Below are 24020 nucleotides of genomic sequence, written 5' to 3'. Positions count from 1 at the left end.
TATCTGTCAGGAGAGGGTGGATCTCTCTGCCTGAGATAAGTGAGGGGGAAGGGGAGGCCGCTGCCACTCTGCCTGAGATCGTTGGGGGGAGGGGGGGGGGGGGGGGGGGGGTGGGGGCCATGATCGGTCTGGGTAGCAGGGGGGGTGGGGGGGATAATGGGGTCAGTAATATTATGGGGGTGGGGCAAAGTCTGTAGGGCCATTATCTGGCCCGGGCGCGATGTGGTAGGGGAGCAGCATTCTATCATTTGTTTTGTGAGCATGCGCAGTTGGAGGTTCTGATCAGAGCTTCGGGATTTTGGGCGTGTTAAGCCCCGCCCACAGGCTTGTGCAGCGCGATTCGGACTCACTGATATTTTTACAGGCAGACTGCGTACGGGGGCGCCTGAGAACGGGTCTAAAAGTCGGATCTGAAACACTGCCCAGATTCAAATCCACCCAGCACTTAGAATCAAAATGATAAAATAAGGCCCAGTGTTTTTGAATAAGGTCTCATTTGAACACGAGCATCTGAAAGATCAATGAATGAATTCAAACAAAAGGAATTTATTAAAAATAACGAACAAAATCATGTGGAATCTGCAAAGTGTTTAAAATTTAGAAAATGAACCTGAAGAATTTAGCAGAATGAAATAGAATTTTGTAAGCATTTTATAAATAGAGTGGCTCGAGAGAGAGAGAGAGAACATATCGTGACTCAGGAATGATAAAATCTAATTTTGGATGGTGAATGAATGGTGGAAGTACTAACAACTTTATATCAGCTATTATTAATGAGAGTAGAAATAGCGATGAAGCTGTACTAAAGGAAGATATCAAATAACTGATGGAAATAACTCCAGAAATGAAGTTGATTCAGGATAGAAATTAGTGAAGGTATAGGAGGATAAATCTTCACGCCCCGCGGCCACATGTCTTAAACTACTGAAGAAAGTCTGAGACAGAGCTTCATTTGAATTCCCACTATGCAGCAAAGTGAGCCGTGTGTCCATCGGGGTAACAGCATCAGGCAGATTTGACCAATTTTAACAGCTGCGCCTCATTAACATGGTGCTTGCTGACTTCCCGTGCTAAAAGGGAAGAAATCTATGGCTGCCTAGTCATTGAAATCAGATGCTCAGCACAAGGAAATTGTTTCAGAAAGCAAAATCCAGCCAAGAGAGTGATTTTTTAAAAAATAAGTGGCCAATTGGATAGATAAAAAGGTAAGATGTTTGACAAGGTGTCTCACAGGAAACTAGTTACAAAAATTTCACATGTCTGGTATTGGAGGGAATATAACAGCATGGGTTTAAAAATTTGCTTGATGGACAGGGGACTTATGGTAAATAGGTGTTGTTCCTGTGATCAGTATAGCTATTGGGAGAGACTAACCACCCAATTATCTTGTCAATCATGCAGAATCTGTAGTCTACTCAAGGTTGACAGCTAAAATATTGCAGCAAACAGCACAAAGGTTAGTACACTTAAACTAAGATTCTGGATAGTAGGTGGCATTTTTGAGTCATTCCTGAAATATCTTACAACTTCATCAAAAGGCTGTTCCAGTTCATTAAAGTCCAGCTGAAGACAGAATTTTAAAATTGGTAAGCTAATTCCTTACCATTTAAAAAGAAAGTGATAGCCATGTACGGCATGAATAAGAGAATATTCTCTTTAATTTAACATTATTTTGTCTTAATCATTTATCCAACAGCTCTATAACCAGAATGGAATAGAATATACTATCACAGTATTTTTGTGAGGAATGCTTCCAGAATGCATTTGATCTGGTCTCTTGTAAAAGATTGTTAGTTAAAGTTGAAGCTCATGGCATTGAAGGCCATGGGTGGAATTTTCCAGCCGCGTTCATCCCAAGGTCAGAAAATCCCGCCTGAGGTCAACAGACCTTTGCATTGTCCGTGTCCCGCCCGCTACAATTCCCGTGGTGGGCAAGACGGTAAACTTCTACCCAAAGCGTAAAGGTTAGAAAATTGGCTAAGGGGCAGGAGGCAGTGTAAAAGTAATGGGTAGCTATTCTATTTGGCAGGATCACACAAGAATCTGTGCTAGGTCCTTGACAATATTATCAACTTACATGTCAGGATAGAAAGCCACAAATCCAAGTTTGCTGATGACAAATAGATGGCGCTGTAAGCGACGTAGACAGAAGCACAAAGTTACAAAGAGGTGTAAATAGATTAACGTGAATGGACAAAACTGTGCCACACAGTGCTGCTTGGCATGATCCTGGATTCAAAACAATCACCAGTCAATTGCCTTTTGTGACACAGCCCATGCAATACAATAATAAAATTATTTTTCCCACACCCCCATCAAAACCACTTAGCAAAAGTTTCAATTTTCCTTCACGATTTTGTGGTTGGATTACAAACAGATGTTGACCATAATTTAACATAAAGAACACCATGATTTTTGCATATTGGTGAACTGCTGTTTAGTTTCACACAGTGTTCTGTCAAATTTGAGGCAGTAAATATTTAACCTTATATTCATGGTTGGGGGGGAGGGGTAGTAGAGGAACGGATGATTATTGCAGACAATTTGATGCATTTTTCATGGAATTTTCTTACTTTGCAGAGGAGAAGCTACATTTTTTCTGTTGTTAGAAATGAACCAATTATACTTTATCATGTCAAATACAATTGATATTTTTAGTGTTTAATGTTTATACATTTGGTATAAGTATAAAATGAACCTGAAGACGGCACTATCCAATATCTTTAGGTCTTTTGTAGCATTGTCTGGTCAAATTCATGAAGTTCTTGCTCTCATTGTCACCTTTGGTGCACCCAAGAGGAAGGGTCCTAGACAACGTATATCCCTCAGTCCATACCTTAAAACAAAGATTATCTGGTCATTATCTCATTTCTGTTTGTGGAATTTTGTTGTGTACAAATTAACTGTACACTAGTGGCTACACTTCAGCATGGCTAACTATATATCGCTTTGGGACATCCTGGGATCATGAAAGGCACTATATGAATGCAAGTCTGTCACATTAAACTTTTCATAGAGGTAGCATTCTTTGTGCAGGTAATTTTAAAATTTTGACTTTAGAAATATCTAAGTATTGAGTAATTACATACTTTGGTCATAGGGCATTTATAGAAGAGCAAGAAGTTCATTGGACAGATTTTAAGGAGTGGGCTGGGAGGTGCGTTGGGGGCCTATAATGGGGCAGGAAAGCTCAGTCTAGAGACCATCACACTCCCACCTCCCCTCAATTAGCTCCTGGGGGGAAGGGTCCTTCCCACCAGGAAGACAATTGAGTCCCTTGAACGGTCGCGAAAGGGCCTCATCCCACCACCGCTAGTACTCAGTCAGCAGCAGGCAGGGGCCTCATCACAGTTTAAGGCCACCAGGTAAACCCTGGAAGACATGGCCACTGCCAGGTGCAGAAACCCTGTGCTCAACAGAGGGACCCATTGGCAGCAAGGGAGGGGCCAATGAGAAGACACCACCCCACTCCCCTGCCCTTCAGAATAACCGATTTCACTGCCCCAACCCTCCACACTAACCTGCAACCTGAGGCTCCCGCAACAATACTCCTCCTAAGGCGTTCTGCAGTACTGGCAGTGGCCACCGCTCCTGGTGGTGCTGCTGGTTCACACAAGCTGCTGATCTTAGTTTGGCCAACAGCTGAGAAATTCCCCCTTCAGGAATCGGGAACCCCAACAACAGACTGCCTGATTTGGAATTAATCCTGCTTTTAAAATCTGTCTATTGATTTTATTGGGTGACCAGAAAGCCTGGAGCTCTTCCCAGAACCAATCCAATGCTGTTGAGTTACTGGAGGAACCTATTGCCAAGGTATGCAGGTTCAGAAATGGGGAGATCAAATAACTGTAACAGGTACAGTATGTCTATTTGAAAAGATGATGTGAAGTGTTTTCTGTGGACTAGGATGCCTTCATCCTAGAACTCAACACAACTGAACAATTATTCATGTACCCCTCAATATTCTGCAGAACAAATTACTGCTCTTGCTTACATTCATGGCCAGCAGTAAAATTTATAATTTTATCATTATAAATTTATAATTTTATCGGTTACTGATTTGTGAAAATTTAGCTCCAGCCCATGTGGTAGATTGTCCTTCTTTAATAATATTGATTCAAACCTTAGGTTTTCCTGTGTTGGACAGAGCTCACAAATAATCTGGGCGGGATTTTCCAGCTGCACTCGCCCCAAGGTCGGAAAATCCTGCCAGAGGTCAGCTTACCTTTGCGTGGCGGGGGGATACGAATATTCCACCCTCTGTGTTCCTCTTTCGAAATTAAAACCAGTGCCAGTTACTGCGTTACAAAGATAGGTAGAAAAACTCGGTCTCTAAGCTAGAAGGAACTGATGTTTGAGATATTAAATGGCGTCTCAAAGATGTAGTTGTGATATTATAGATTTTTGTTTTTTTAAAACAAAAGCTAATCTTTTAAATGGGCAAAAGGAACCTTAAAGATTGCTGCCAAAAGTCACCAGACCTTTTTCAGCTGTAATAGGTCAAGCTCTCGAAGCCTCCAAGTGGATTGTGGGTAGATATATCCAGACATGTTGAAGATACTTGAAATTCAATTTGCATTTCCACAAGGATAAACAGGAACTCCATGTCGCTTCCCTGAGGTGTGTGAATAACTCTTTCCTGTCTTCACAAATCTAGGAGAATGGGAACCATTCAAGTTAATGGCTGAGAAATTTAAAAAGTTAATTACATCAGCTCAAAAAAAACAATGGATGGGACTATGCCCACTCGGCTGGGGTTTAATCCAATGCCTAATATGGAAGCATAATTCAGCAGTTTGGGATAGCAGCCATTTTATGTTTGGAACAGTATAAAGTCTGGCTGAAAACAAAATGGCAACATATCCCCAGTAAGAGCTCTGATAAACAACTTCAGGGAGGGCTACGGCCAAGGAAAGACAAAGGGGAAGGTATTGAGAAATCAACTGCTGTTCTGCCAAAAGAGCCCAAGCAATCTGCAACTGCCAGAACGCAGAATTAGTACTGAATAGGAAACCTTCTCTCCCCCTCTCCCAATAACCTACTGAGTCCACCTGAAAAGGCAAATCTCCAAATAGTCAATTGCAGAAGCCATCACAGATGCAAAATCGAACCTCAAGTTTCAACTCCTTCACTTTGGGGAAAAAATAACTCAAGCAACAGACCTACAATGATATCCCATAGAGACTGATTTGAAATCTCATCTTTAAGTATCTTTTTATCTTTATCTGCTTTCAATCATTGTACCTGTTGATGCACTACCAATCAAGCAAAGACTAGTTTGTATGCAAGAACAAATAGGCTTTTATTAGCAAAAGACTTGGAGCACACCCATGCCGATGGACTGGTCCAGAGAATGAGGCAGGGGGTGGGGAGCAGTCACCTTTATACCTGGACCAGGGGGGGAGGAGTTCTAGGCCGGGCCGGCAGGGGCATGTCCAGGCATGTCACACACACACAGGCAATAAGCTAACAGTGGCTTACCACATTCACCCCCTGCTTTTAAAAAAGAGTCCAGTTGCGGTGTTGGTTCTGGTGGCCGTGGTGTTGGTTCAGGCACCATGCCATAGTCGCTCAAGTCGTCTGTAGTCCCTTCAGATTGTCGGGTGCGTGGTGGCGGCTCCTGGGGCTCAGGCGTGCTATATACGGGGGTTGGGGGTGTGGGGTTGTAGGTCGTAGTGGTCCCTGGGGCACCTGCGGGTGCCAGGTCTTGAATAGAGACTGTGTCCTCCTGCCCGCCGGGGTACGCTACATAGGCGTATTGGGGGTTGGTGTGGAGGAGTTGGACCCTTTCGACCATGGGGTCCGACTTATGGGTCCTCACGTGCTTCCGGAGCAGGACAGGGCCTGGGGATGTCAGCCACGATGGTAGTGAGGTCCCCGAGGAGGGCTTTCTGGGGAAAACAAACATTCTTTCGTGAGGGGTAGCATTGGTAGCTGTGCAAAGGAGTGATCTAATCGAGTGTAGTGCATCAGGGAGGACCTCTTGCCAGCGGGTGACTGGAAGACCTTTAGATCTCAGAGCTAGTAAAACGGCCTTCCAGACTGTTGCGTTCTCCCTCTCTATCTGTCCGTTCTCCCTGGGGTTGTAGCTGGTGGTCCTACTCGAGGCTATGCCTTTGGAGAGCAGTAACTGTCGTAGCTCATCACTCAGAAAGGAGGATCCCCGGTCGCTATGGATATAGCTAGGGAAACCGAACAGGGTGAAGAGGCTGTGCAGGGCCCTGACGACCGTGGCCGAGGTCATATCCGGGCAGGGAATAGCGAAGGGGAAACGTGAATATTCGTGAATGACGTTGAGGAAGTATATGTTGCGGTCAGAAGAGGGGAGGGGGCCCTTGAAGTCGACGCTTAGGCGTCCGAAAGGGCGGGTGGCCTTTATGAGGTGTGCTCTGTCTGGCCGATAGAAGTACGGCTTGCACTCTGCGCGGACCTGGCAGTGTCTGGTTATAGACCTGACTTCCTCAATGGAGTAGGGCAGGTTATGGGCTTTAATGAAGTGAAAAAACCTGGTGACCCCCGGGTGGCAGAGGTCGTTGTGGACAGTCTGCAATTGGTCTATTTGTGCGCTGGCACATATTCCCCGGGACAGGGCGTCTGGGGGCTCATTGAGCTTCCCGGGCTGGTATAAGATGTCGTAATTGTAGGTGGAGAGCTCGATTCTCCACCTCAATATTTTATCGTTTTTGATCTTGCCCCGCTGCGTGTTATTAAACATGAATGCAACTGACCGTTGGTCCGTGAGTAGGGTGAATCGTTTACCAGCTAAGTAGTGGTGCCAGTGCCGTACAGCTTCCACTATGGCTTGGGCCTCCTTTTCGACAGAGGAGTGTCAAATTTCAGGGCTTTGGAGGGTTTGTGAGAAGAAGGCCACGGGTCTGCCCGCCTGGTTAAGGGTGGCGGCTAGGGCGAAGTCAGACGCATCACTCTATACCTGGAACAGGATGGATTCATCTACAGCGTGCATCATGGCCTTCGCGATGTCTGTTTTGATGCGGTCGAAGGCCAGGTGGGCCTCTGCCGTCAGAAGAAAAGAGGTGGATTTGATGAGCGGACAGGCTTTATCCGCATAATTGGGGACCCACTGGGCGGAATACGAGAAGAAGCCCAGGCATCTCCTCAGTGCTTTGAGGCTGGTGGGGAGGGGGAGTTCCAGGAGGGGACGCATGCGGTCGGGATCGGGACCGATGACCCTGTTTTCCACAACACAACCAAGGATGGCAAGGTGGTGTGTGCGGAATACGCACTTCTCCTTATTATAGGTCAGATTTAGGAGTGTGGCGGTGTGGAGGAATTTGTGGAGGTTGGCGTCGTGGTCCTGCTGATCATGGCCGCAGATGGTGACGTTATCCAGGTACGGGAAGGTGGCCCGCAGCCCGTTCTGGTCTACCATTCGGTCCATCTCACGCTGGAAAACCGAGGTTGGTGAGGCCGAAGGGGACCCTAAGGAAGTGATAGAGGCGGCCATCCGCCTCGAAGGCAGTATATTGGCGGTCTTCCGGGCGGATAGGGAGCTGGTGGTATGCAGATTTTAAGTGGATGGTGGAGAACATCCGATATTGCGCAATCTGATTAACCATGTCAGATATGCGGGGGAGGGGGTACACGTCCAGCTGTGTGTATCGGTTAATGGTCTGACTGTAGTCAATGACCATGCGATGTTTCTCCCCAGTCTTAACAACTACTACTTGGGCTCTCCAGGGGCTGGTACTGGCCTCAATGATCCCCTCCCCTAGGAGCCGTTGTACTTCGGACCTGATAAACGCCCTGTCTCCAGCACTGTACCGTCTGCTCTTGGTGGCGATGGGCTTGCAATCAGGGGTGTGATTTTCAAACAGTGAGGGAGGGGTGACTTTAAGGGTCGAGAGGCTGCAGGTGGTGCACGGTGGGCGATCTAAGAACTGGTGATTGCAAACAGAGAGTGGGGGAAAAGGCCCATTATACTCCATGGTGACACTCTTAAGGTGACACAGGAAATCTAGCCCCAGGAGTACGGCAGCGCAGAGTTGTGGCAGCACGAGGAGCCTGAAATTTTTGTACACTGTGCCCCGTACAGTCAGGGTCGCCACGCAGTACTCGAGGACATCCACCGAGTGGGACTTTGAAGCCATGGAGATCGTTTGCTTCACTGGCAGTACTGAAAGGGCATAGCGACTCACTGTGTTAGGATGAATAAAGCTCTCCGTACTCCCACAGTCAAATAAACCATTTGTAGTGCGACCGTTTACCTCGATGTCCATCATGGACCTGGCGAGTTGGTGAGGCCTGGATTGGTCCAGCGTAACCGAAGCCACCGTTGGATTTTGCGACGCAGCTGAGGGCGTCCAAGATGGCGGCCCGCACGGTTCACACGCGGCTGATGGCGTCCAAGATGGCGGCCCGCACGGCTCACACGCGGCTGAGGGCATCCAAGATGGCGGCCCCCACGGGTCGCACGCGGCGCTACTGGGCTTGGAGGTCGATTTCGCCCTGCATATCTTCACACAATGGCCCTTCTTTCCATGCCCGGAGCAGATCGCATCCTTCGCCGGACAGCGTTGTCGGGGGTGCTTCCCCAGGCCGCAGAAGTAGCACTTCGAGACTGCCGCAGCGGTCGAGTCATTGGTGGGACGTGGCGTGGTGTAGGCCTGCGGCCCTCCCGAGTACAGAGGTGGTGGCGACCGCGGTGTCCACGATGCGCCCCCATGGTCGGGGGTGTAGGCCTCGAGATTACAGAAGGCCACCTCTAACGAGTCGGCAAGCGCCACAGTCTTTTGTAGGTCCAGCCCACCCTGTTCCAGCAGTCGTTGTCGGATATAGTTTGACCTGATACCCGTGACATAGGCATCTCTGATTAAGTCCTCAGTGTTTTGGGCGGCTGCTACGGCCTTGCAGTTACAGGCCCTGCCAAGTGCTCGCAACGCATGCAGGAATTGATCACCCGATTCTCCTAGCTGTTGTCTGCGAGTAGCCAGAAGATGTCTGGCGTAGATTTCATTAGACTGTTTGTTGTACTGGCCTTTTAAAAGTTCAATCGCATCCTTGTAAGTTTCAGCATCTCTAATCATCGAGAATACTTGATCGCTTACCCGGGCGTGGAGCACGTGTAGCTTGTCGGTTTCGGTCCGGACAATGGAGGCGGTGAGGAAAGTTTTGAAACAGCGCAGCCAATGATTGAAGCTGTTAGAGGCTCCTACAGCTTGAGGATCCAATTCGAATCTATCTATTCGTATCTGCTCCATCCCCAAACCTTTGCTAATAAAATTGATGCACTATCAATCAAGCAAAGACTAGTTTGTATGCAAGAACAAATAGGCTTTTATTAGCAAAAGACTTGGAGCACACCCATGCCGATGAACAGGTCCAGAGACTGAGGCAGGGGGTGGGGAGCAGTCACCTTTATACCTGGACCAGGGGGGGAGGAGTCCTAGGCAGGGTCGGCAGGGGCATGTTCAGGCATGTCACACACACACAGGCAATAAGCTAACAGTGGTTTACCACACCTGTATTCTAGATAATAACACTCACTCTTACTGTTACCATTCCAGTTGGTGCTTTAACTAGACCAGAAAATCCCAGTATGGGACCTTGGCTCAAAAGACCGTAACTTTTACTTTCTTTCGTAAAATGTGGGGGAACAGAGTCACAGGAATGCTAATTAGTTTTAACAACAAGAAAAAGCGTTTATTAAATGTGAAAAGATTGATTATGATACAATACTTTTTACTCCCCTTTAGCTTCACAGATATACACAGATTTTAAGTTAACACGGGTTACGCACACACAAAATCGTAGCTCATGGACCTCTTTAAGGAAAAACATTTTATGTGATTATGACAATGGGAAAAATTATGTGGACACCATACCAAAATAAGCCAAGACTGCAGGACAAGGGGTTATAAACACAAACTAATAAAATGCAAATTCAGAGCTGATGTAGTGGAAGACTTCCTTGTATAAAAGGATGATTAATGGCTGCAGTGGTCTCTTGAGTAAGGTAGGGGAGGTAAAATCTCTGGCATTATTTAAGAGGTAGTTGAACATTTTTACAGTGGAGACTGCATGGTTCTGTGAAAAAAAGAACGTGTTCAATGAATCAAGTGACTTCCTTGATCTGTACTTGCATTTTGATCTTTTGGAGTGCAAGTGGGAACATCCACACTGTCAACACCTCAATCAACGCCAGATAGGTTTAAACATTTAAGGAATCTAAGGGACTAGCTGCGCATTTTGAAAGCCAGCTTGATACTGGATTGAAGCTAGTCTTCAATATGATGTGACACCTAAGAACTGCAAAACTATTTCCTCCAAAATACACTTCTCACTATACTCCTCTCCTGAGTCAGACCAAACCCTAACTTGGAATTCCAGTGTCATAGCACTGTTGCAGAGCAGATATTCCTTAGTGGTTTAAATTAATCCTTAGATTTAAAAAAATTGTTGAATTCATTTGGAAAAATGGTGTACTCTTCAATGAAAACTATGCAATTCCTGGAGCATCTGCTACATTGTGCTCCATATTCATTCTTCTCAGCATTTTGCAGACCTGTGATCCAGTGGGTTATGGGGCTGGATTAAGGGTTCAGTTACTTTGAGGATGTGGATTCATGCGCAGCTTCCAGATCATAATTTCTATAAACTTAAACATAGTACTCAAGAGGGAATGTAGATCGCTGCTTTGGAATGAAGGTATACAGCCAACCACTTACATTCTTACCTGCTTTCTTGCTTCATTTTGAAGCTGTGTGAAGTGTGTATTGCCTTGTTGAATGATTTAGTGATTTCAGTTATAATTGCATGTTGATTCAGTCAATTCCAAATGAAAATTGGGATATAAGATATATCCAGTCGCCCAAGACTTTCTCAGTGCTTCCAGTTCTCATTGTCCCTTAGTTCCCTTGGTCCCACCAACCAAACCTCCTCCAGTAAAATTATCCCAGTGTTTTCACACTCCGCTCCATATGATCCTCTCATGCCCAAGCCATTTCCACTGGCTCCATACTCCAATCTCACATAACTTTCCCAACGCTTGCAGAATCCCCTTCCTCGGCCCAGTGTTTCCAAATCCATCTCTGACTGTGCATAGTCCTCAATTCTTCCATCACCCAACCTTTTGAATCATTCCAGGCTTCAAACTCCTCATTTGAGTGTTTCTCCCTCTCTGCTGGAAGTGCCTTAGGCACTTAGTTCCATTTCATCTCGGTGCTCTTGCATCTCGTCCCACATCCCATGAATACTCCGATGTCCCATTCAATCCAATACAGAGTTCCCCAGATCACATTCCAATCCACATGATTCTTCAAACTCAAAATACTGTAGATGCTGGAAATCTAAAATAAAGAACAAACTGGAAATAGTGAACAGGTCTGGCTGAATCTGTGGTGGGAGAAACAAAGTTCATGTTTCAAGTCAATGACTTTTCATTAACAAGAGACAAACTCAAGGTGCTGTTTTTATCCACCAGCAAATACCACCATAAATCCCCCTCGTGCATCCTCAAAGCTCACCTCTAACGTATGTCAAGAAAGTGAGGACTTCTTTATCAGTAAAATTAGGACAATCCATTCAGTTGTCACTGCTGCTTCCCCTCTTTCTCCTTGCTCACCCACCAAGCCAACCTTCCCCAAAACCCCACCTTCCCTTGCCCCAAATTTGTATGTCTCCCAATTTCTCTTCCATCATTTCCTCTCTGAGTTCATTATAGCTTGTGGATGTGATGGCCCAGTGGTATTATTGTGAGACTGTTAATCCAGAAACTCAGCCAATGTTCTGGGAACCTGGGTTCGAATCCTGCCACAGCAGATGGTGGAATTAAGGATCTACTGATGACCATGAAACCATTGTCAATTGTCGGAAAACCCCATCTGGTTCACTAATGTCCTTCAGGGAAGGGAATCTGACGTCCTTGCCTGGTCTGGCCTACATGAGACTCCAGAGCCACAGCAATGCGGTTGATGCTCAACTACCCGCCAAGGGGAACTAGGGATGGGCAATAAATGTTGGCCAACCAGCAATGCCCATGTCCCACGAATGAATAAAAAAGTCATTTCCACTAAACCACTTGGCAGCCCCCTATCCCTTCCTGCCTCCCATCCTATTTGATACTAGACATGGCTCTCTATTTCCTTTGAGCATCACCTCTTTTGATTTCCAAACTACCCTCATCAGGTCTTCCTCAAAAAATTCTCTTTCATGTTCTTTCCCCGTGTGGCCGAGATTTTACAGTTCCACAGGGAAGAGCCTTGAAAGGAATCATGGGCAGGGGATGGGGGTGAGGTGGCACATCGGAACAGATCTCCAGTGTCATGACGCAGAATCTGTACTTTACCAGTTGCAGGTGGCATGTTGAGTGAGAACAGCACCCGCTCCTTCAAAGCCAGAAATTTGGAGCTGGGTGGTGAAAGACTCAATTGAACGGCATTTTAGGTGCCTATTTCAATTTTACAAAGAGTATCCGGGACCAGATGGTGCCAGGGCCCCAGCAGGTATTTAAGGGTAGCAACAGGGTCACATTCAGGGGTAACCTTGGGATGGGGAAGCAGCAGACGGCCACAAAGTGGATGACAAGTAGGCACAGAATAGAGACAAATGTACTCTTTATTGCTGACTAGCAGCTCTTTCCTCAGGCCTTGAATATGCCTGCCTCACCCACTTCTTGGCCTATACCCAATGGCAGGTCAGTACTTCTGGCTGGTGGTCCTGAAGGAGAAGGCCTGAGGCAGCTGTGGACACAGCTGGGCAAGCAGAAGTGGAGGTGGCCAGAAGATGATCTGCAAGAAGGCCTGAAGCATTGTTCCAGGGCTGGCAACTCCCCAGAAAATGTGTCAGGTGACAATGCCACTCCTTGCCTCTGGCTGGTGAATGGTTGGCCATCACACATACTGACTGTGAATTGGTCACCCGTCTTATGATTCTGTTGGGAACAGGGCATCAGAGTGGAGGCCTCAGAGACAACTGCTTCTGATCCTGCCTTTCCCGTCTTGCCAGATTGTGCACAATCCCAGCCCATAGCCCATGACTGTGACTGTTAATGTCTAATGTATATGGTTTTCCATGGCTACACATACTGATTAAAACATCGCTACACCATTAAAGTGGGTATATCAAGAAATAATATGCAGTAAATTATTGCTTTTTTTTTTGCTTTGTTTGGATGTCCAATCTCTCCCCCTGGCATATTATTCAATTTTACATGATATCAGCTGAAAAATAAAGTTTTGATTTTTCTTGAATATTTGTGAGTATTTTTCAAGTAAGTGCAAAGCATTCATTAATATCCTTTAAAAAGTATTATGGGTGTGATCTTACCGCCACGCTCGCACTGCAGCAAGGTCGGAGAATTTAGTGGCCAGCTAAATCTCCATTCGCTGCAGCATGATTGGAAAATCCTGCCGGCGTGAACAGTGGTAAGATTTCGGCCTATGTGTTTGAAACTTTCCGCTGGAGGTTAATCCAGTTTTTTGCAGGTTATTTAAACTTTCAGTTTGAATGTATGCATCATTTATTCACTTGGAAAGATTCTGGCATCTGAGAGCCTGATCTAATTAAATTATATATTTTTTAATTTCTACTTTATTCATTAGTGTCACAAGTAGGCTTACATTAACACTGCAATGAAATTACTGTGAAATCCCCAAGATGCCACACTCCGGTGCCTGTTCGGGTACACAGAGAGAATTTAGAATGGCCAATGCACCTAACCAGCACATCTTTCATTCTGTGGGAGGAAACTGGAACACCCGGAGGAAACCCATGCAGACATGGGGAGAACATGCAGACTCCACACAGACAGTGACTCAAGGCGGGAATTGAACCCAGGTCCCTGGCGCTGTGCAACAGCAATGCTAACCACTGTGCCGCCCTGTCAGACAGAATACAGCTCCAAGACAGAATGTGAGGCAGAGTAAATTTGGAGGGGTTCTGTAGTTAGCAGACTAAAGATTTTAAAGTTAATTACTTCGCAGTTAAGTTTTTTAATCCTGTCATGGAATGTGGGTGTCGCTGGCTAGGCCAGCATTTGTCGCCCATCCATAAATGTTCTTGAGAAAGTTGTGCTGAGTTGCCTTCCTGAACTGCTTTTGGTGCAGGTTTACCCACAGTGCTGCTGGGATGAGAGTTCCAGGATTTTGATCCTGTTTTCAGTGAATGAATCTCAATATAATTCCAAGTCAGGATGGTGTTTGGTTTGGAAGGGAACTTGCAGATAGAACATAGAACATAGAACATTACAGCGCAGTACAGGCCCTTCGGCCCTCGATGTTGCGCCAACCAGTGAAACTAATCTAAAGCCCTTCTAATCTACACTATTCCAATATCATCCATATGTTTATCCAATAACCATTTGAATGCTCTTAATGTTGACGAGTCCACTACTGCTGCAGGCAGGGCATTCCACGCCCTTACTACTCTCTGAGTAAAGAACCTACCTCTAACATCTGTCCTATATCTCTCACCCCTCAATTTAAAGTTATGTCCCCTCGTGTTAGCCATCACCATCCGAGGAAAAAGGCTCTCACTATCTACCCTATCTAATCCTCTGATCCTCTTGTATGCCTCTATTAAGTCACCTCTTAACCTTGTTCTCTCTAATGAAAACAACCTCAAGTCCCTCAGCCTTTCCTCAGACGATCTTCCCGATTTACCAGGCAACATCCTGGTAAATCTCCTCTGCACCCTTTCCAATGCTTCCACATCTTTCCTATAATGCGGCGACCAGAACTGTTCGCAATACTCCAAGTGTGGCCGCACCAGAGTTTTGTACAGTTGCAGCATGACCTCTTGGCTCCGAAACTCAATCCCTCTACCAATAAAAGCTAACACACCGTACGCCTTCTTAACAACCCTATCAACCTGGGTGTCAACTTTCAGGGATCTATGCACATGGACACCCAGATCCCTCTGTTCATCCACACTACCAAGTACAAAGAACAAAGAACAAAGAACAGTACAGCACAGGAAACAGGCCCTTCGACCCTCCAAGCCTGTGCCGCTCCTTGGTCCAACTAGACCAATCGTTTGTATCCCTCCATTCCCAGGCTGCTCAAGTGACTATCCAGGGAAGTCTTAAACGATGTCAGCGTGCCCGCCTCCACCACCCTACTTGGCAGCGCATTCCAGGCCCCCACCACCCTCTGTGTAAAAAACGTCCCTCTGATGTCTGACTTATACTTCGCCCCTCTCAGCTTGAGCCCGTGACCCCTCGTGATCGTCACCTCCGACCTGGGAAAAAGCTTCCCACTGTTCACCCTATCTATACCCTTCATAATCTTGTATACCTCTATTAGATCTCCCCTCATTCTCCGTCTTTCCAAGGAGAACAACCCCAGTCTACCCAATCTCTCCTCGTAGCTAAGACCCTCCATACCAGGCAACATCCTGGTAAACCTTCTCTGCACTCTCTCCAATGCCTCCACGTCCTTCTGGTAGTGCGGCGACCAGAACTGGACGCAGTACTCCAAATGCGGCCTAACCAGCGTTCTATACAGCTGCATCATCAGACTCCAGCTTTTATACTCTATACCCCGTCCTATAAAGGCAAGCATACCATATGCCTTCTTCACCACCTTCTCCACCTGTGTTGCCACCTTCAAGGATTTGTGGACTTGCACACCTAGGTCCCTCTGTGTTTCTATACTCCTGATGACTCTGCCATTTATTGTATAACTCCTCCCGACATTATTTCTTCCAAAATGCATCACTTCGCATTTATCCGGATTAAATTCCATCTGCCACCTCTCCGCCCAATTTTCCAGCCTATCTATATCCTGCTGTATTGCCCGACAATGCTCTTCGCTATCCGCAATTCCAGCCATCTTCGTGTCATCCGCAAACTTGCTGATTACACCAGTTACACCTTCTTCCAAATCATTTATATATATCACAAATAGCAGAGGTCCCAGTACAGAGCCCTGCGGAACACCACTGGTCACAGACCTCCAGCCGGAAAAAGACCCTTCGACCACTACCCTCTGTCTCCTATGGCCAAGCCAGTTCTCCACCCATCTAGCCACTTCTCCTTGTATCCCATGAGCCTTAACCTTCTTAACCAACCTGCCATGTGGGACTTTGTCAAATGCCTTACTGAAATCCATATAGACGACATCCACGGCCCTTCCTTCATCAACCGTTTTTGTCACTTCCTCAAAAAACTCCACCAAATTTGTAAGGCACGACCTCCCTCTTACAAAACCATGCTGTCTGTCACTAATGAGATTGTTCCGTTCTAAATGCACATACATCCTGTCTCTAAGAATCCTCTCCAACAACTTCCCTACCACGGACGTCAAGCTCACCGGCCTATAATTTCCTGGGTTATCCCTGCTACCCTTCTTAAACAACGGGACCACATTCGCTATCCTCCAATCCTCAGGGACCTCACCCGTGTCCAAAGAAGCGACAAAGATTTCCGTCAGAGGCCCAGCAATTTCACCTCTCGTCTCCCTGAGCAGTCGAGGATAGATGCCATCAGGCCCTGGGGCTTTGTCAGTTTTAATGTTCCCTAAAAAACCTAACACTTCCTCTCTTGTAATGGAGATTTTCTCTAACGGGTCAACACCTCCCTCCGAGACACTCCCGGTTAACACGCCCCTCTCCTTCGTAAATACCGATGCAAAGTATTCATTTAGGATCTCCCCTATTCCCTTGGGTTCTAAGTATAATTCCCCTCCTTTGTCCCTGAGAGGTCCGATTTTCTCCCTGACAACTCTTTTGTTCCTAACGTATGAATAGAATGCCTTAGGATTCTCCTAAATCCTGCCTGCCAAGAACATCTCGTGACCTCTTTTTGCCCTTCTAACTCCCCGTTTGAGTTCTTTCCTACTCTCTCTGTATTCCTCCAGAGCTCCATCTGTTTTCAGTTGCCTGGACTTAACGTACGCCTCCCTTTTCATTTTAATCAGATCCTCAATTTCCCTGGTTATCCACGGCTCTCGAATCCTACCTTTCCTATCTTTCCTTTTTACAGGCACATGCCTATCCTGCAGCCTTATCAATAGTTCCTTAAAAGACTCCCACATGCCAGACGCGGACTTACCCTCGAACATCCTCTCCCAATCAACATCCACCAATTCCTGCCTAATCCGGCTATAGTCAGCCTTCCCCCAATTTAGCACCCTGCCCGTAGGACAGCACTCATCCTTGTCCATTACTATCCTAAAGTTAACAGAGTTGTGGTCACTATTTGCCACATGTTCCCCTACCGAAACTTTGACGACCTGACCGGGCTCATTTCCCAGAACTAGGTCCAGTATAGCCCCCTCTCTTGTCGGGCTATCTACATACTGTTCCAAAGAACCTTCCAGTACGCATTTTACAAATTCCTCCCCGTCCGGTCCCCCAGCTCTAAGCACTTTCCAGTCTGTGCCAGGGAAATTAAAGTCCCCCACTACAACAACCCTATGTTTTCTGCACCTATCCAGAATCTCCTGACATATCCTTTCCTCCACTTCCCGTGGGCTGTTGGGTGGTCTGTAGTATACCCCCAGCATAGTGACTGCACCCTTCCTGTTTCTGAGTTCCACCCACAGCAATGGTATCTTACCATTAACCCAGTACTCTGTATTCCTGTTACTCCTTCCAAAGTGAATCACCTCACACTTTTCCGCGTTAAACTCCATTTGCCACCTCTCAGCCCAGCTCTGCAGCTTATCTATGTCCCTCTGTTACCTGCCACTTCCCTCCGCACTGTCTACAACTCCACCGACTTTAGTGTCATCCGCAAATTTACTAATCCATCCTTCTACGCCCTCATCCAGGTCATTAATAAAAATGACAAACAGCAGTGACCCCAAAACAGATCCTTGCGATACACCACTAGTAACTGAACTCCAGGATGAATATTTCCCATCAACCACCACCCTCTGTTTTCTTACAGCTAGCCAATTCCTGATCCAAACCACTAAATCACTCTCAATCCCATGTGTCCGTATTTTCTGCAAAAGCTTACCATGGGGAACCTTATCAAAAGCTTTGCTGAAATCCATATACACCACATCAACCGCTTTACCCTCATCCACCTCTTTGGTCACCTTCTCAAAGAACTCAATAAGGTTTATGAGGCACGACCTACCCTTCACAAAACCATGCTGACTATCCCTAATCAAATTATTCCTTTCTAGGTGATTATAAATCCTATCTCTTATAATCCTTTCTGAAACTTTGCCCACAACAGAAGTAAGGCTCACCGGTCTATAATTACCAGGGTTGTCCCTACTCCCCTTCTTGAACAAAGGGACACCATTTTCTATCCTCCAGTCTTCTGGCACTGTTCCTGTAGACAATGACGACACAAAGATCAAAGCCAAAGGCTCTGCAATCTCCTCTCTAGCCTCCCAGAGAATCCTCGGATAAATCCCATCCGGCCCAGGAGACTTATCTATTTTTACCCTTTCCAGAATTGCTAACACCTCCTCCTTAATGAAACTCCATCCCGTCCAGTCCAACAGCCTGCATCTCAGTACTCCCCTCGACAACACTGCCCCTCTCCTGTGTGAATACCGACGAAAAATATTCATTTAGTGCCTCTCCTATCTCTTCAGACTCCACACACAACTTCCCACTACTGTCCTTAACTGGCCCTAATCTTACCCCCGTCATTCTTTTACTCCTGACATACCTAAAGAAAGCTTTAGGGTTTTCCTTGATCCTACCTGCCAAAGACTTCTCATGTCCCCTCCTGGCTTTTCTTAACTCTTTCTTTAGGTCCTTTCTGATGGTGATGCAGCTATGTGTCTGTTGCCTTGTTCTTCTAGAAGGTAGAGATTATGGGTTTGGAAGGTGCTATCAAAGGAGCCTTAGTGAATTGCTACAGTACATCTTATATATGGTGCACACTGCTGCTACTGTGAATCGATAGTGTAGGAAGTGAATGGTTAATGGAGTAGATGGGGTATCTACCAAGCAGGCTGCTTTATCTTGAATGGCGTTGAGCTGTACTAGGTTGCCACCTCATTTTTAGATATGCCTGGTGTTGCACCTAGCATGCCCTCCTGCACTCTTCATTGAACCAGCGTTGGTCCCTTGGCTTGATGGTGATGGTAGAGTGAGGGATAGGCCAGGCTACAAAATTACAGATTGTGGTGGAATATAATTCTGCTCCTGCCTTGTGGATTTCGGGTTTTGAGCTGCTAGATCTGTTCTGAATCCATCCCCTTTAGTTCAGGGAATGCCACACAACATCATGACGGTTATGCTCAGTGTGAATACAGGACTTCATCTTCACAAGGACTGTGCAGTGGTCACCCATATCTGTATTGTCATGGACAGAAGCATCTGCAATAGGTAGATTGTGAGGACCACATCTCATCAGTTTTTCCCCTTTGTTAGTTCCCTCACCACCTGCCACAGGTCTACTCTAGCAGATATATCCTTCAGACAGCAACAGGCACATGCTTTTTAAAACACTGCTTGTGGTGCAGTAGGAGCAGAAATACCCATCACACCTCCAACTACCCCCCCCAAACAAACCTGTCACTACATTTGACTCCATCCCTACGATCATCAGAACACACACAATCTAATGAACCCTTGCATTCTAATGACCCCCCCACCCCCGATCTGACAAACCTCTGCACCCTATCAAGCTCCCGCACTCTAAAATACTGCAGTCAATTTCAATCTGTATCCAGTTTTTTTGAGATGCATTCTAAGATCTAAAAGGCTTTCTTACCAACTGCCTGATAGACCATAGAATCCCTCCAGTGCAGAAGGAGGCCATTCGGTCTATCGAGCCTGCATTGACAACAATCCCACCCAGGCCCTATCTCTGTAACACCACTCATTTACCGTGTTAATCCCCCTGACATGAAGGAGCAATATTTTAGCATGGCCAATCAGCCTAACCCACACATCTTTGGAATGTGGGAGGAAACCGGAGCACCCAGAGGAACCCATGCAGACACGGGGAGACATGCAAATTCCACACAGATAGTATGAGCATTAAGAATCTTTTCTTCATTCCACCTTTTCTGAAAGCATTCAGCCATTATGTGCAGCTAATTTGTTATTCCAGAACTATGCTGTGTTATCTTGGATGGAGGCATATTAAATTCAATCTTTAATCTTTTTTTGAATTGTTCTTAGTCCTAGTGAATATCATTATGTTCTTCGAGGTGATAGTGTTTTAATCAGCCCTGTTTGATTCCTTATTCCCTTCTTTAACCACATAGTAAGAAGTCTCACAACACCAGGTTAAAGTCCAACAGGTTTATTTGGAATCACGAGCTTTCGGAGCGCTGCTCCTTCATCAGGTGAGTGGAGAGGTAGGTTTCACAAACAGGGCATATATAGACAAAGACACAATTGCAAGATCATGGTTGGAATGCGAGTCCAACCATTATCTTGCAACTATGTCTTTATCTATACATGTTGTTTGTATGAAACCTACCTCTCCACTCACCCGATGAAGGAGCAGCGCTCCGAAAGCTCGTGATTCCAAATATCCTGTTGGACTTTAACCTGGTGTTGTGAGACTTCTTACTGTGCTCACCCTAGTCTAATGCCGGCATCTCCACATCATGGGAACCACATAGTGTTGAGGCCAAATGTGGTGCCTTCACAGAGGTTGAATAGCTCAGCACAAACCATGAACTGAAGGTGCTGCAGCTGGGAGGTTTTCATACATCGATCTTCATTTCTCTGCAGTATACATGGAATTCAGAACACATTAATCAGACCTTTACTGCTTTCTTAGATTAATTTTTGGTAATGTTTGTTTGGTTATAAAAGCTGTAACATTACCTGTTCCAATGATAAATCTTATCTCTGATTTTCCTAGGAAAAGGCAAGGAGCTGCCTGGTTTATCTGGTGACTCAGCTGGCAAATATGGAACACTGTTTTCATCATATCCTGCTCCTGGAGATTAAAAACATCACTGACACGTTTGGCAACATTTTAGGTGCTGAGAGCAAAGACATATATTGCATGAGTAACAGCTTCACAGCAATTGCCAAGCTTCTTGTCAAACATCTTGAGAAAGACATGACTGCAACAGTGAGGTAACTTATAGTCTCACAAGTAATACCTGTGTTTGTGTATCTGTTTTGTTTGATCAAGGCGTATTTGTCAAGAACAAAGTTGTACAACAATGGGCCATAAATATGCTGTTTAAAATAATGGTGAAGATAATGTGTTACTTCTGTGGTCAGGAACAGCTCTGCGGTTAAATAAGGGATTCCAAAAGTTGCCGTCCAAGCTGCACCCTTCCACCATTCACTTCTCAATGTCTGCTTCATCATTGAAATGGATTGAATGGAGTGCAATTGTAGCATTTGTGCAATAGATACAAACTGAACATACCACAGAAAGGTGTCCACTTTCAGTCTAAGTCTTTAGGCAATGTGGTAAGTGTTAATTGGCGCCAATCAACCTCACTGGCACTGAAAATTATTAGAAATGCATAGTCTCATCCTTTCAGCTTTAAATCGATTAATTTTTAAATATCGTTTTTTGCCCATTACCCTCTCTTCATCCAATCTTCCTTTTCCTCTATTTCTTTCTCTCCCTGTACCTGATTTGATATAGAACCATAGAAAAGTTACTGCACAGAAGGAGGACATTCAGTCCACCTTGTCCATGCCAGCCCGAGGACACCCAAATGCCCTTCCTGATCCCACCTTCCTGCACCCAGCCCATAGCCCTATAGTGTACAGCACTTAAGGTGCAGATCCAGGTACTTTTAAAAAAGTGTTTAGGGACTCTGCCTCCACCAACAACTTGGACAGCGAATTCCAGGCACCCACTACCCTCCGTGTAAAAAAAAAACGTTCTCCTTCATGTCTGCCACCTAAATTGATTCTATGTTCCCTGGTTCTAGAACTCCCCGCCAAGGGAAGCAATTTTATCCTGTCCACTCTATCCCTTCCCCTCATAATGTTGTACACCTCAATCAAGACACCCCTCAGCTTTCTTTGTTCCCAGGAAAATAACCCAAACCTATCCAATCTCTCCTCGTAGCTACACTTTTCTAGTGTAATCGAGCTACACTGAAATCCTTCAATCTGGTTGGTTAAGGGAATGCACAGTTGCTTGACCTGTTCACTCCGATTCCAGGTGTTGTTTCCCTTGCTGCGTCATTATCAGCCACAGGGAAACAATTAAAATTTAATTGCGCAAGGTTAAGGCTAACTAAAGACAGATGCTGTTAGATGCCCTGCCACAGCAAATTATAGTACAATTTATTCTTCAAAATGGATGTGTTTCGGTTTTGTTATATACAGATTGTTCCTGGTAGTCACAACAGATCATAAATCAGTAAATTTACAGTGATTATTTCAGTGGTTGATCCTTTATTGTGCATCAACTGAAGGAAGTATCCTTGCCATTGACGTCTATTGGAACAGCTAAGGCAGACAAAGAAAATGTAGCCACATGCGAGTGTGTAGGGCAATAGTTTAATTTTGAAGTACGGAAGATAAGACAGTGTGATTTGGATTTGCCCCTGAAAATCTATTGCCTTATTCGAGCTCCCTCAGTGGGAATTTCTATCAGCAAAATTAGTTTCAGTTTATTGCAAAGAAAATCCATGAGTTATTTTAGTGTATAATATTTTAGTGAATAAAGTGTTAATTTGAAGACAATTCTGTTAAATTAAATTGCAAGAATTATAACAGACTACAAGATTATAGCTGCCAGGAAAGAATAAACTGGCCGGATCTCTTTTCTCATGAAGAGAGAGTGCTAATTGGAGACTGAATAGAGGTCTTTAAAATTCTAATGAAGTTTCAGGGAGTAGACACAGAGGGAGGGGGTTTCCACCCCCCTCCCCCCATTTTCGGCAGGCAGAAATGGCTAAGGGGACAGAAAACCAACTAGGAGACTCAAAATGGCTTTGACACTGGCAGCGATTCCCCACGCGATTGTCCGCAACGCCTCACCAGTGTTGTTATCGCCATGCAACGAGGGGAACCCTGTTTTAATATATTTACAGGTCTTCCAACTGTAACTTTCCCCAACATAGGAAACTCCTCCCGTGTTAGCTTTTAAAAACAGGGAACTAGTAAACAGGACTCATCGGGGACGCACAGGTGAGTACTGCCCTAAACGGGAGAGGGCTACGCCCAGGCAGTTCCCTGGCACCACCGGGAGGAGGTACCAGGATTTCCATATCTGTGGCGTGGTGGGGAGGTGGTATCCATGGGGTGTGGGTGGAGGGTTCCTGTGGTTTGGTGGGGGAGGGGGGGGGGATTCGATTCAGGGCGTTCATTTTTTTTATTTTCATTATTCTGACATTGGGGTGCCTTTTATAAATGGCTTCCTAATCTGACAAGACCCGAGATTGCTGGGGTGATGTCAATGTGATTTCCTGGGACCTATCTGCTTGATATTTTTTGTCTGAGTGTTTAAAAACATGCGAGAAAAATGGGCACTGCAGTCGATGGCCTACACACCACTTTTCCCACCTGACCTGGCACTTAAACAAAATTGAGAAAATTCCACCCAGAGTTTGGTTCTAATTGGGAAGAACAAAGCTCAAGGCTATCTATATCAGACAGTCAACAAGAAATCCAACAGGGAATTCAAAAAAGACATCTTATCTAGAATGGTGAGAATGTGGCACTTGCAACCTTGGGGGTGGTTGAAGCAAATAGCATCGATACATATAAGGGAGAAATTTGGTAAGGATATGAGGAAGATGGGTGGCACGGTGGCACAGTGGTTAGCGCTGCTGCCTCACAGTGCCAGGGACCCGGGTTCAATTCAAGCCTTGGGTGACTGTGGAATTTGCACATTCTCCCCATGTCTCTGTGGGTTTCCTCCGAGTGCCTGGTTTCCTCCCACAATCCAAAGCTGTGTGGGCTGGGTGGATTAGCCATGGTAAATGCGTGGGGTTATGGGGAATTGGCAGAGGGGAGGGCCTCGGTGGGATGAGAGTTGGTGCAGACTCGATTGGCCGAATGGTCACATTCTTCACCATGGGATTCTATGGTTCAGTTCTATAGTTCTATGATAGGATGAGGGAAGAGTGACGTGTCAATGCTGGAGTGGACTGGTTGGCTTAATGGTCTGTTTTTGTGCTACGTATTGCATGTAATTCTATGTAAAGTGA

At 45.7% G+C, this 24020-nt stretch overlaps 1 protein-coding gene across 1 annotated transcript in view; it reads left to right on the top strand.

The window, feature by feature from the left end:
* Nucleotides 1-24020, top strand: part of veph1 (ventricular zone expressed PH domain-containing 1) — a 242208-nt gene that overhangs the window by 129419 nt on the left and 88769 nt on the right. Inside the window, exon 7 of the mRNA XM_078208325.1 lies at nucleotides 20750-20970. Coding sequence (XP_078064451.1) covers nucleotides 20750-20970 — 221 coding nt within the window. The remainder of the gene's footprint in view (nucleotides 1-20749; nucleotides 20971-24020) is intronic.

Source organism: Mustelus asterias, chromosome 3 (assembly GCF_964213995.1).
Source record: "Mustelus asterias chromosome 3, sMusAst1.hap1.1, whole genome shotgun sequence".
Taxonomy (NCBI): Eukaryota; Metazoa; Chordata; class Chondrichthyes; order Carcharhiniformes; family Triakidae; genus Mustelus; species Mustelus asterias.
This window is presented reverse-complemented; position numbering and strand designations above follow the sequence as displayed.